The sequence below is a fragment of the Gigantopelta aegis genome, chromosome 2 (genome assembly GCF_016097555.1).
Source record: "Gigantopelta aegis isolate Gae_Host chromosome 2, Gae_host_genome, whole genome shotgun sequence".
Lineage (NCBI taxonomy): Eukaryota > Metazoa > Mollusca > Gastropoda > Neomphalida > Peltospiridae > Gigantopelta > Gigantopelta aegis.
In genome coordinates, this window is record NC_054700.1 from 36,733,445 (window position 1) to 36,748,550 (window position 15,106).

At 37.5% G+C, this 15,106-nt stretch overlaps 1 protein-coding gene across 4 annotated transcripts; it reads right to left on the bottom strand.

The window, feature by feature from the left end:
- Positions 1-2,002: 2,002 nt before the first annotated feature.
- LOC121384821 (telomere repeats-binding bouquet formation protein 2-like) lies at positions 2,003-15,076 on the bottom strand. 4 transcript variants are annotated; one of them, XM_041515419.1, is made up of 7 exons: positions 14,927-15,076; positions 9,739-9,808; positions 8,209-8,290; positions 7,196-7,335; positions 4,857-4,915; positions 3,874-4,198; positions 2,003-3,173 (listed from the first exon to the last, which is right to left on the bottom strand). In XM_041515419.1, the coding sequence occupies exons 2-7, from the start codon at positions 9,800-9,802 to the stop codon at positions 3,064-3,066; spliced, it is 780 nt and encodes a 259-aa protein (XP_041371353.1). In that variant the 5' UTR covers positions 9,803-9,808; positions 14,927-15,076; the 3' UTR covers positions 2,003-3,063. The 4 variants fall into 4 exon arrangements, with proteins under 4 accessions (XP_041371353.1, XP_041371352.1, XP_041371348.1 ...); XM_041515418.1 differs by having other exon boundaries at positions 14,913-15,029; XM_041515414.1 differs by lacking the exon at positions 14,927-15,076 and adding an exon at positions 14,830-14,886.
- Between the last annotated feature and the right edge of the window lie 30 nt (positions 15,077-15,106).

Sequence of the window (15,106 nt, forward strand, 5' to 3'; positions counted from 1 at the left end):
GGTCTTAGCATATAAATCATTACATGGAGGGAGGGAGTATGAAAAATATTAAATTTTGCCGTACCTAATTTTTTAACAGTCCCAATGTTATAGGATGGAAATGTGTTGTAGCAGCTTTAAAGGGAGTATAAATATAGGACATTTCTGCTTTAAATGAGAGTATAAATATAGAGGAAATTGCAGCTTTAATAAAATAAAAAAATAGAAAAAAAGTATAACTATATGATGGGTAGGAGAGACTAGCTTTAAATAAGAATAGAAATTAACCTGTATTAAGAAAAAAATCCTATTTTAAGATGTGGTTAATTAACCCAAGTCAAAATACAGGTTCATATACACATTTTCCAGAGGTACCTGTAGACCATGACAAGTGCAATGTAGCTATCCACAAGGTAAAGTAGTTTTTTGTATCATCTGTGAAACAAGACAACTGATATGTTTCCATCACTTCTGGACTTTTTAATTACACAAGAATATCTAATGAGAAACACTTTAAAATGTTGACATCATTACTTTTTTTCATTGTAACTAATTAGATTTTCTGATGGGTTGTTTTCAAAATCTAATGAGCAACAATTGAAAATCCTGATGTCTGCATTTTTAAATGTCGCATACGACTTTCATTTTCCCACTGTGTGAATACTTTGTTACGACTCCTTTTGCTCATGTTCATCTCATGTATGGAAACTATACCTGTAGTTAACCGTCTTTATAAAATACTCACTTTCATAAATGCTTGGTACATATCTAAAGTATACTTTAACGGTTTGTTTAGAAGTGAACAAATTTAAACAATGCTTGTATTACTTGAACAGCTGGACAGATATTTAATTTGTACTGCAATAAACTATTACCATTCTGTACTAGATTCGTTTGTTTTCAATCATATATCAGGTGTTGTCATCAAAGCCTAGTCCATGACATCAAAAAAGGCCAGAGGCAAATCTAGTAGGGCCCCAGTCTTCCCCTAAATTTTCCGAGTTGTAAATTTTATCATATATTAATTTTCATTTTACAATCTCCGTCCAAACCTCACCCAAAGTTCCCTTGGCATTCCGTCTCATGTCATTGTGGCCCCTCCTAAATGAATTTTCTGGATCCGGCACTGAAGGCAATGTTTTATTTTGTACAACTGCCAAATACAATCAACCTACATTTTAGCACAAAGTCACTGGGTTATATTACTGCTCCGTACTAATATACTTGACACCAAAAGAAAGGCATTAAGACTGCTTACATAATTACCAATGCTCAATTCTGTTAAATGATAATTTTCACGTAAAACTTATTTTCGTGCTTATATCCAATTAAAGTTCAAGCACGCTGTCCTGGATGCACACCCCAGCTATCCACTCGGCACACTGTTGGTGGTTAGTGAGAAAGAAGTCTGTGTAGTGGTCTTACACCTGCCCATTGAGTTGTTAAAACTTACTCTAGGTGGAAGCCAGTACCGGGCTGCGAACCCGGTACCTACCAGCCTTATGTCCATTGACTTAACGACACTACGGAGCCTGGTAAATGATAAATGGTGTATCAACCTGTAATTATCCTGAATCTCTAAATCAGCTAATCTATTTATTTTTTTAAATTATAATAAATCAAAATTTAATGCTACAGCTTAATTTTATACTCACGTTTGTTTTGGTGGTCAGTATATGTTGCCGATACTCTCTACCAATGAGCTGCACTGACTGGGTCATTGATAATACTGGGAATAACAACGGAAGGAAGGAAGAAAGGTAATGTTTTATTTAACGACGTACTCAAACACATTTTATTTACGGTTATATAGCGTCGGACATATGGTTAAGGACCCCACACATATTGAGAGAGAAAACCCGCTGTCACCACTTCATGGGCTACTCTTTTCGATTAGCAGCAAGGGATCTTTTATATGCACCATCTCACAGACAAGATAGTACATACCACGACTTTGTTACAACAGTTGTGGAGCACCGTCTGGAACGAGAAATAGCCCAATGGGCAGGAATAAAAACGGATACATAATACATTTATTTATTATATTTATAATCAAAACAAAGCCTTTTATTCTTTGTTCAACAATAAAAACAACAATGTTTGACATTCTGTCATGATATTAGTATAATGGTTTTGAGATCATAAACTTCCACCTGATAATTCTGACACTTCATACTAGACATCTCCAGACTTCTTGACTTCTGAAGAAAATTCACCAAAACAAACTGTAAACCTACACCAGTAATTTCCCTTTAAATACTGTTAAAAGGTCTTCAGAGGCAGTACAGGGTGTGCACATATACTGAACAAACAGTAAACTGGCACAAGTAGTCTCCCTTTAAAGTCTGTTTAGAGGTATGCACACAACCCCAACTCCTTTCACAGACCCTTTTGACATATTGGGCCAAAATGCAGCATAAACGGCTTTGGCACAGGATTCAACACTTGACATACAGCATTTGGTGCACTAAACACTTTGCAACCCACCCCCTTTCCAAATTTTTTCAACATACTGTATTTGATGCATTAAACACTTTGCACCCATCCCAATTTCCACCATCTTCATCTTCCTTTGTTCTCCCTCCATAATAACACTGAACTCAGTTGAGTTTTCGATATGACTTGAAAGTACACATTACACTGTTTGTAAATCAGGTTCCAGATTTACAGTCACACATGCAAACCAGTAAAACAACACGATGAATAGAAATGTGATCATTTGACTTGATGTGCACACAACATCAGCAATCCTAGATAAACCAGGGTTTCTGCCAGAGGGTACAAATGGTAATAACTATATACCCTAAAATCGTGAAAATTAATGGGTTTTAAACCTTTTTAGACAGGTTATAGTAAGAGAACTGCTTCTAAAATTTATCAAAGTCCATCAAATGCAGTGTCCAATTTCAAAAGATTTCCAATTTATAAAACACCTAGTAAGAGCACTTATGATCTGTTTTGTTTTTAAAACTGCCTACATGAATGGTACACCACAAGATGAGGAATTCAGGAATCTGTTTCCCCACACCAGAAAAAGACTTTCAAATAAACGGTTAAAGTCTTGCATGTAAGACAAAGACATCCTTATGATTGAGGGCACGGCGTCTTCAGGTAAACTTGAAAATTGTGCTGACCAGGTACCAGGTCTTCAATAAGACCAGTTATTCGTGGCAGTGTGTCTATGTGAACTGCGTCTGTAATAGAGTGAAAATAAAAGTGAAAGTAAAAACAGCAACATGTACAAGACAATGGTTACTACAAAAATAAGGGAATCACATCCTGAAATCTTTAACTATTAGGTATTATAACTATATCTGTTCATTTTTTTTCAAAGTTGATCGAGTAATAAATTTAAAGAAATTGTTATTAATTAGGACATAGTATACCTATGTTTAAGCTGGACAGAAATAACTGTTAGTAATTTGGCTCATTTGGTCAAAAAACCAGTTGCCAAATTATGTCAAACATTCGGTCATTGTGACAGAGAAAACCTGCTAAACTTTTCCATCGGCAACAAGGGATCTTTTTAATGCACTTTTCCAAAGATAGGACATACCATGACATTTGATCCTACGATTAAAGCACCTAAGGTGTGTGACCTAAATTCACACCCGACCCCTATAGCTGTTTATACACAGCATTGGCCAATGATTACTTGTTTTTTCTTTCCAAATTACAGAGATGAAAATAACTTAAAAAGTCAGAAAAGCTTTGCAATCTTAAAAATTAGGAAGTTAATGCGAGTTCTTCATCAAAGAGCAAGAACAGGAAGTTTTGGGGTAATCTTTTCTTGAATTATTATGGAAAACCTTTCATTTTAAAAATTAAATCTTAACCTTTACTGTTACAATTTCTTGCAGAAATAAAGACTGGTCTGTGTGCTACTGTACATACCGGTTATGGTTAATTTCTGTGTTTTCTCCATCACTTTGTTGCTTGGACCAGTTGAAACTTTCTCTTTGCCACCTGTTGCCGTGGTGACCTGAGTAGCCGGTTTCTTTCTTGTGGTGTCATCTCTGCTCTGTGTTGCCACGTTATCTGTACGAGAGAAAGGTCTCTTTCTTGTGGTGTTATCTGTTACCATGGTTACCTGTGAGGCAGGCTTTTTCCTTGTCTTGTCGTCTTTGCTCCCAGTAACCACGGTTTCTGGGTGAGCGGAAGGTTTCTTTCTCGTGGTGTTGGTTTTGTTCTGTGACGTCGACTCTTCTTCAGATTCATCCTTAAATTTGTGTTTAACTTCAAAGATTAGGTTTCACAATAAATAAGATTTTAAAAAGGTTTTATTTATATTACTTAACATAAATTTAAAAAAAACAACTAATTGTAATAATAGGCAATATGTGACTGTACATCTCCCCACTGACCTGTACCGGGATTTGAACCCAATGACTTAACCATTACATCACTGATGCTGGGAGAGGAATTCATCTGACTAAGCATCAGATATTATAAGACTCCATCATATGGGTCATGTGGGATAGAAAAAGTACACCCGAGGTGGTGAAAATTTAATAACAAAATATTAATTTAAAACTGTGTCTAATGACCTCACATCACCACCTCACATTAATATGACGATAATATGACAACATATATTACCAACGACGTCATGTTAAACACAAGCGCGTGATATCCCATGTAAGATAGATTTTTCTTACATAGTTTTCTTTCATGGGGTAGCTGTTCTATACACCTGTGGATGTGAGAAAACAACATTTGTGCCATGTCCATGATATACAAATTGTATCCCACAATAATGACTCAGTTGTTTAGTTATTAAAAAAATTATTATTATTATTATTGGTTTTATTTTATGCGAGTAACAATAGGTACTGCATGTGATTGTTCCTTGTGAAAGAAATCAATTGTCCACATACCTCACTATTTGTACTTTCACCATCTGGTATCTTCGCCCAATCCCAGTTCATCTTGGTCACTAAAACAAAATAGAATACAGGTGTAAATAAAGTTGTAAACCAACGGAATACTGGTACAGTCAAACCTGCTCTAAGAGGCCATCTGTATCAGCAGCAACTTGATTTAACAGGCTACATTTTTATTCTCCCAAATCATCTAATATAGTATAAACTTACCTGTATTAAGCAGCCATCTGCTCAGGTTTGCAATGTGACACACTAGTTGTCAACAAAAATCCAGCTCCATTCAAAATATACAAGAATTTTTTAAGTTAATTACAAACATGATCGTCACTAATAGTAATACACAGACATATACAAGGTTCTAACCATGGCGTTCGGTGCTGTAACCAGGACTTTATAACATTGCAATGGGTTGTAAAAGAAAAGGAAAGGAATATTTGTTTAACAACACCAGGGCCCCCGTTCCACAAAGCGATCTTAGCGCTAAGAATACCGTAAGTGTATATGTTAGGTGTGCAGTTACAGCGATCTTAGCGCTAAGAATACCGTAAGTGTATATGTTAGGTGTGCAGTTACAGCGATCTTAGCGCTAAGAATACCGTAAGTGTATATGTTAGGTGTGCAGTTACAGCGATCTTAGGGCTAAGAATACCGTAAGTGTATATGTTAGGTGTGCAGTTACAGCGATCTTAGCGCTAAGAATACCGTAAGTGTATATGTTAGGTGTGCAGTTACAGCGATCTTAGCGCTAAGAATACCGTAAGTGTATATGTTAGGTGTGCAGTTACAGCGATCTTAGGGCTAAGAATACCGTAAGTGTATATGTTAGGTGTGCAGTTACAGCGATCTTAGGGCTAAGAATACCGTAAGTGTATATGTTAGGTGTGCAGTTACAGCGATCTTAGGGCTAAGAATACCTTAAGTGTATATGTTAGGTGTGCAGTTACAGCGATCTTAGGGCTAAGAATACCTTAAGTGTATATGTTAGGTGTGCAGTTACAGCGATCTTACGGCTAAGAATACCGTAAGTGTATATGTTAGGTGTGCAGTTACAGCGATCTTAAGGCTAAGAATACCTTAAGTGTATATGTTAGGTGTGCAGTTACAGTGATCTTAGCGCTAAGAATACCTTAAGTGTATATGTTAGGTGTGCAGTTACAGTGATCTTAGGGCCAAGATCGCTTCGTGGAACGGGGCCCTGAGCACATTTGAAAGTACAGCCACTTGGTGTCTAAAATATGCTTATTTTAAGACCAGGGCTTGAACTTACGAATTTGTAACCCACAGCATGGGTGAAACAGCCAACCGACAGCAACTTTGAGCCTCCCTATGGCAATTTATGTTTTAAAGTAGCAAATAAACAAGACTTATTTTGCTGTATAAAGCCTTTTTCAAACATACAGAATTGTGTATACATTTTGCCGTCATTAGGGAGCAGTAAGTTTTATCCCATAGCACAAGAGTGTCGTTGGTGACACCTCTGACCTACGGCAATTTATATCACAATGACTATTGGTGCCATTGTTAAGTTTGAGCACTGCAAGACTCTAATAATATCTTACATGTTATATTTCAAAAAAAGAAAAACAAAAGGCAGGTTATTTCCATCTCTTCTATATTACTAGGCAGAACCCTGATATGGCATTGTGCAGGGCTCACGCGACCGAGCGAAGTGAGCCCAAACTTCGCTCTGACTAGCCTGACTTCGCCATGCCAGTCACCGTAAGGCGAAATCTGTGTCACCTTTTAAAAAAATAGTCATCACTTGCAATGTACACTTACACGGATGAATGGTGAAGAACTTGAGGAGCATCTATTCATAGATAATAATTGTGAAGTGTGTGAGTTTGAAGAGAGACTGGTGCCACAAACTCATGCGACAGGCTCACAGACGGTCTAGCTCAGACAACACCCGTGTCCTGCAAATTGTACAAGGGTGGGGGTCTAGACTATGGTGAGTGAATTTTTTTAGAGGTTTTTTTAAACAACAGTGACAAAGTGCAGCAGATAAGCAATGTTCACACCTTCACCGTCATTATTTCTAAAGAAGGCGACACGTGGAAAGGTGATTTAAGAAAAACCTATAGAGCACATATCCATCAATTAGCAGTACAGATGGTAACAAAAAATGTTTTGTAAACGTTGCACCTGTATTAAGATAACTTCTGTTTGCGTATTTTATTTGGGGGGGGGGGGGGGGGGGGGGGGGGGGGGGGGGGTGGGATTAAAAATTCAAGTCTCCCTGTGGTTAAAAACTTCGCCCTCTCTAACTTTTGAGAGAGAAGAGACTTCGCTCTATGATTTTGACCTCGCGTGAGGCCTGATTGTGTAATTACATTTCTGAATGTCTGTGGGAGGCAGAAAATACTTTCCCAAGACCACTTTCCCCACATCCTCCTCCTTGACGCATTGGTTGATGTAGCTGGCGTGGAATATCGCCAGACACTCATTGAGGTACTCATCACTCTGGTACAGTCTGAAATAAATAAAAATACAATAGCTGCAGGTCACATGATGGTTGGAAAGAAAAGGAATGTTTGTTCAATGATACCTGAGCAAATTTTAAACTAAAGCTATTTGGTGTCTTATTTGATTATTGAGAGAGAGAGAGAGAGAGAGAGAGAGAGAGAGAGAGAGAGAGAGAGAGAGAGAGAGAGAGAGAGAGAGAGAGGAGGGAGGGAGGGAGAGGGGAGGGAGGGAGAGAGAGAGAGAGAGAGAGAGAGAGAGAGAGAGAGAGAGAGAGAGAGAGAGAGAGAGAGAGAGAGAGAGAGAGAGAGAGAGAGAGAGAGAGAGAGAGAGAGAGAGGGAGAGGGAGATGAGGAGAGGGAGTGGGGAGAGGGAGGGAGAGAGAGGGAGAGAGGGAGTGGAGGTGGGAGAGGGGAGGTTACTGGGAGAGGGAGGGAGGGAGAGGGAGAGAGAGAGAGGGAGAGAGGGAGAGAGGGAGAGAGGGAGAGAGAGAGAGAGAGAGAGAGGAGAGAGAGAGAGAGAGAGAGAGAGAGAGAGAGAGAGAGAGAGAGAGACACACACACACAGAGAATGTGTGCTAGAGGGGGTGATTTATCATGTCTGAAATTCATTTCCCAATTTTTACTGATTTGTTTTACTTTTTGTTATTTCTTTTTAACAATTTATATTTCATACTCAAACAAAATTATAAACATTTACTACATTTTGACATTTATTTACTATTATTTAACAAGTCTTGCAACATATTTGTATGCCAATGATGTTGTTGTGTACTATAGAACCTGCAAAGAAATGAGGTCGTTCTTGTTCACTAGTCTTGCTTTCTGTAGATATGAACATAATACATGAACGTGTACCAGCATGAGATATAAAACAATCAAACCTCTTTGTGTCATCACATTCGCTGTCTTCACTAAAAATAAACTTGGCATCATCAAAGTCCACCTCTTCTCCACCATGTTGTTCTGAAACAGAATCATTTACATTCCTTAGTTCTAGTGAAGATTAATAACAGTGAACAGTTTTTAATCATTTAACTGAAGCTGGCCATCCACAGGCCTCTGAAAACTGGGAGAACGAAATGTTATTCATGCAAGTCTGATTTTGCATCACCCAGTTTTAGTTCTTGCATTAAATTTAGGACATCAGTTACGTGGTCATGACAGGATACGTAAAAATGAAATGGGTTTCCTGAATTTATTTTTGCATAACCCATAAATGGTTTATGCAAATTTTCAATTCTAAGAGGCTCGGATCCAACCTAAGAGGCCCGGATCCAACCTAAAGAGGCCCGGATCCAACCTAAAGAGGCCCGGATCCAACCTAAAGAGGCCCGGATCCAACCTAAAGAGGCCCGGATCCAGCCTAAAGAGGCCCGGATCCAGCCTAAAGAGGCCCGGATCCAACCTAAGAGGCCCGGATCCAACCTAAAGAGGCCCGGATCCAACCTAAAGAGGCCCGGATCCAACCTAAGAGGCTCAGATCCAACCTAAAGAGCATCGGATCCAACCTAAAGAGGCCAAAAACCAGCCTAAAGAGGCCCGGATCCAACCTAAAGAGGCTTGGATCCAACCTAAGAGGCCCGGATCCAACCTAAGAGGCCCGGATCCAACCTAAGAGGCTCGGATCCAACCTAAGAGGCCCGGATCCAATCTAAGAGGCCCGGATTCAACCTAAGAGGCCCGGATCCAACCTAAGAGGCTCGGATCCAACCTAAAGAGGCCCGGATCCAACCAAGACAGGTTTGGCTGTATTAAACACAGTAATTGAACACAAATCACTTAAAGATGCAGAACATGCAGAACAAACTTTACATCGTTGCATACAGACTATATGTACATATATTTTAAGTACCTGGTACATTTATATAAGCATACATGTAGGTGGATAAGGGTGTGCAGACCAGGGGCCTAATTCACAAAGGTCTCTTAGACTCTTTGCAAGTCTTTTAGCATTGCACTGCGAGATCGCAAAGTTGCGAGAGTTTAGTGAATTAGGTCCCTGTACACTACCCTTTTTGGAATGGACCCTATATATCTCTTATGAAATTTAGCACTTTTTTTAAAAACTCCTGTAACATTAGAGATGATTATGACCAGAGCTAGCTCTGAGGCATGTTCTGTGCCAAATGTTAGATGACTGTTATGTAATGGAAGACGATGGTACCAGCCAAATTGTTTATGAGAGCTTGGCCTCCTACCAGTGTTTCTTCCAGAAAGAAATTTTTTGGGTATGGCACTATGGAATTGAATGCAACTAGTCAACAGGGAGTATGGGGAAATGGGTTACGTTTCAGGATAGGGTTAAAAAAATGTATACAGAAATGATAAGAATCATTAATGTTGTCAAAATGTTCACTTACAAAAAGCCTGCCTACATGTACCTGTATTTATTTAATGAATATAGTACTTACTCCACAACCGTTTCCTCTTGGCTGCAACACTCTGTGAGAACCAGGCAGAAAGGCCATGAAACATTTTTATCTACATTGAGAAAGAATGAAAACGTATGAAATACACTATAAATTTAATATTTTAAAAATATTTAAAAGCAGATTATCATGACCATGTTTTGTTAAAAATAAACCCCATACATGTAATAAAACACTAAACAGTTTTGTTTTGGAAAGTTCTGGCTGTAAAACATATCACATGGAAACAGATATAATGTGACTGACAATATTTACTGCTGATGTCTACGCATCAAACTTTACTCCGGGTTTTATTTATCAAATATGACTGGACACCCATGGCTTTGCTTTTTAGGAATCTGAGCAACATTTTACCAAAAAATTGGGTATTTGCAGTTTCATTTCAAAAATATCTGATTAAAGCTAAGTCAAATTAATTTTTCATTATGAAACATTATAGGGGAGGGAAGGGTTGTTTATCAAGAGTTATGAATCTTTCAAAATATATCTTTATATAATAATAAAAAATGTTAGTTATTTACATTCAGATTTGGAATGTTTTACTCCAAAATTGGGAATATAAAACGACATAACCTTTGGGGAATGGTGAGGAATGGTGCTGGCTGGTTATCGGAATCTATATAGAAACCCTGTTACTATGTCACATATGGAGTGGTCAGTTTAATGCTCACTTGAAGCACAGAAATAGTAATAAAAAGGTAGCTATTTGCATAACAATTGTCTGTTTTTAAATATCAAATGCTATACTTTAGAACCGAATGTTTATGCCCACCGAATCTTGTTTCTAAAATTAAGAAATTATTTATGTTTACATCTGATATCCATCTTAGAATTAGCCACTGAAAAACAAACTGAGCTTTAATTTGCTATCAGGCACTGATAATATGACAACTTCCCAACACTATCACTATGTCTGGAGGCTCTTCAACTAGATATGGACAGTGGTTTTTCAGTCACATTTTGATATATGGGAGCAAACTAACAATCTGGGGAGAAATTGACTTCTTTTGGGGGGGGGGGGGGGGGAGGGGTGAATTGACACATAATTTGGAGGCAAATTACTATGGGATTAATAGATTAAGGAGACCTAGTGGGGGGGGGGGGATGTCAATGACTCAGCCATTTGCTCACAGTGGCACACTTCATGACTACATGAGCTCACTATAATATGTATCATAGTGAGACCAATTTCACTGAGCATAAGCATTCAGGCCTAAAGTATATCAATATTTATAAACAGACAGTTGTTATCCATATATCTAACTTTTTATTAGTATTTCTATGCTTGTTGCTACGTAGCAAAGTTTCTGCATGTGTGTCAAAAATCGTATTTCATTTCATTTCAACTTATCTTTGTGCTTATATCCAATTAAAACTCTCTCTGGGTGGGAGCCGATACCGGGCTACGAACCCTGTACCTACCAGCCTTATGTTCGATGGCTTAACCATGACACCACCGAGGCCGGTAGAAAAATTGTAACATGCACAAGCCTTAAATATTGTTAACTATGTTACCTGTTTCTGTGAGAGTGCGTCGTTAAATAAACCATTTCATTTATTTGTTTCAGTGAATGAAACATTTAGTGGTATAACTTACAGTCAGAACATTCAAAGACAAAACTTTTCAGTGTTTTATCAAAGCATATGTGTTGTCCAACAAAACATGTACTTATAGTAAAATTGTTTGGTTAAAAAATATAAGATGCATTCTGAGTTTTAATTAATATACAGACATCCAGAAAGATATTATGTTAAAACAAGTAAGGACCATGTTTTGGGAAAAATATCTCTGAAGAGAAATTTGCCAGCAGATGTCTTGACAATCATGTGACTTCAATAACTAAATAGCAGTACAGCTGAGGACAGACAAGCAATTATTTAAAATAGTTTTATTTCAAATTACAGACTGCATGAAGATCATAGAAAAAAAATTGCAATGTTTACGAGTAGATTAGTCAATCTTGTTTTCTTTGCATGTTTTAATCTAAGTTTTAGGAACATTTCTATGAATATAACAGCCATTTGTTTAAATTCCACAAGCAAAAGTCAGCGATATCAGAAACCTTCAAATGTATGTATCCTGGAGTAATCAAGTTGCGCACCTAAGAACAAACAGTAAAGTAGACGTGTAGCCAAAAAGAAATAGAACAAATATTATTTACTTATATAGTTGGTCCTCTGCCGTAGGCCTATATAACACACTACATTGTACTTGTTATTAATATCTTCTGCTGAATTAATCTGACAAGGCAAGTTTTTCAATAGAACCCACTTTTGCTGTACTAGGTAAAATGTAACGAATAATCACACACTCCATTCTTATTACATGTTTGGCAAGTTCCGTCTCTGGACCCATATATTTGGTATTGGAGAAAACTGACTTATCGTCAACGTCCACAACTGCGTTATGCTTCCAACTCCGTTCACTTTGTTTTCTCGTGCACGGTTCGCGCAATCAACATCCGATTTGTTTTCATCAGCATGTCGTTCATTTCAGAGGTTTTTCTTCACAGTTCAGGAACATTTTCATTAACAATAAAGTTCAGAAAAGTAAGTATCTAAATACAAAACTTTACAAACCCCTAACACCATTAATTTTACTAAGTCGTTTGTGTTTATTCCTTAAAATTACTGATATCGGGTCCACATGACTCGTAGAAATTGACTTAAACTGGAGAAAGATGAATTAACATTCGGTGCATATCACATGATCTCACACGTGCCAGATCAACAAGGCCAAAGCATTAAAATTTTACAATTTTTAAGACCCCTGTTATTAGAATTTGTTTTCAATTATTATATTCGATCTGCAAAAGGTATACTACATTTTTGTGCCTTTGTTGTAGTGAATAGTTTTTATAATCCATTCATAACAATTGTAAATAATTTTGAATGTATAAATTGTGTTAATTAAGAATCAATTTTAATTTTTTAACTATTCACTGGTATAAACGTAATGCCTATCAGTAATGACATCAAATGTTAGCGATGTGTGTTGATAAAACGCGGACCGGACCACAACGCTTGACAAATTGAATTTTTCCTTTTAAAAACATATTAAACTAAGTGTTCAACAACTGTGCATAGTTAAGACACATATCTTTGTTCATATAGTGGCATTAAAAATGGAAAATGACGAATCGCACATGCGCGCTACGACACTTTTTGCAAACGCATGCGCCTGAACGCAGTTAGAAACGTCGCACTCTTTCCTGTTTACTGGAGGGTGTTTCACTTTTCTTTACTATTGTCCGAACCAAATTGTTAACAACTACAAAAAATTACTCTCCTACCTTTAATTGCCGTTAGATTTCCTCCAAAGTTTGTCCAGACAAATTTTAAAAAAACCCCATTACAATGACAGATTCCACAAACCAGATGATAACTATGTCACCTATATCGACTTCGTTGAGAGTGCATAGGGCAAAAAGCATGTAATTTTGTGCCAGCTGCCATTTTGACTTTTTATGGAATATTCAAGAGGGGTGAAAGGATAGGACTTAATCTAACAACGTCATAACAATTGTGTCACACACTTTGGAGGCTTTCATCCCTCTTGAAGAGCATTCCATAAACAAGCAACATGGTAGACAGCAGAAAACTGCATGTATTTTTCCATATGCAATCTCAGCAAAGACGATATCGGCGGCATCGTTGCAGTCTCTTGTGTGGAATCTGTATATTTGTAGTGGTTTTTTTGCGATTTGTGTCTGGACAAACTTTGGAGGAAATCTAACGGTAATTAAAGGTAGGATAGTAATTTTTTGTAGTTGTTAACAATTTGGTTCGGACAATAGAATATATTTGCTTTACGTCCACATTGTTGATTTTTCACGTTAATTGATTGCAATCTATTTTGTTTCACGTATCGTAGCTCAAAAATGTAGAATAGTATTTCCGTAAATATCTTATTCGTGTTTTTGTCATTAGGTAAACGCAGTTTGGGACGTCGATGGTATCACTAATAAAAAAAAAAAATGTAAATCACATATTCTTTTAATGGACTAGGAAGTGTTGTTTTATCATTTGTTGATAAATGTGACGTCAGTTTCGCGGGTGCTCGCGAGCTTTGAAAAAAAAACAGTGACGCGTGTGACTATTGATTACTCTACGATACTGTTGCGCGCACTCGACTCAACGAATGCCAGACAACTCAGCCCGGAGGACAACTCGGCCCAGACAACTCGGCCCACGTCGAGACAACTCGGCCCAGAGTTCTGAGACAACCCGGCCCACCGCGAGACAACTCGGCCTGGGTTCCACAGACAATTTGTTGGACAAGTGTTGTTTTTTAAATTAAAGTATTCTCACTGAAATAAAAGAATGTGTTTTTGTTAGTATTGAATTAGTTCCACCTTAACCTAAACGTCCCGAAACGATTTTAAAACAGGTATTTATATTTTAGGGGATTAAACATTTAAAATACATTTCTTGAATTTGTAGCAGACTTTGAGACACGTGACTATGCGAATATGTGGATCTTTAAATTTATGTTTATATTTGTTATGCCGGTTTGTCTGGAGAGGAAGATGCGACGGCGACAGAGGAAGGCCTTTCTATGTTCTTTTGGTGATTGGTGTTTTATTTCATTATTATAACTATTTATGTATATGTGTTCTGTTGGTTTTTTATGTATATATGTGTGTTTAATGTAATAAATGTGAGAATTTGGCAAATGATGTTTTTTGCGTTATTTCTATAGTACAATACTTCTAGAAACCCATCCGATACTACGATATGCGCGTACGACATGCACAAATGTCATTCTTAATGGTGATCATATAGTTAGCGGTATTTATCAGTATAATGCATTATTATTACTATAGTACAATACTACGACATGGCCAACTATCATACTATCACACGGGGCCGAGTTGTCTCGGACACGGGGCCGAGTTGTCTCGGACACGGGGCCGAGTTGTCTGGGCCGATTTGTCTGGGCCGAGTTATCCCCCGGGCCGAGTTGTCTAGTCCCCGACTCAACCACCGAAACAGGTCCCTCACCGAAACAGGGCAACGGACAATAATTGTAAAATTTCACAAAGTAATTAAGCTTCATAAAACATTTCATACTAAAATGTGATAGACGAAGCTTATATATATATCCGAGAACATGGAATAGACGAGTTATAAAAATACATAAACATTCACATAACCATTTAAATACTACCGCCACAATAAAACTTGTATGTCAGCCATTTTTCTTCACTTCCGTGTATTAATTTGAAATAAGTACTAACACAGTTATAAACATGCACCTAAACTTCAGGTCATATTTCTTGTATCAAATACATTTAAACTGATATGCTGAACATCCTTTAATGTTTATATATGGTTATTAATGACAAAG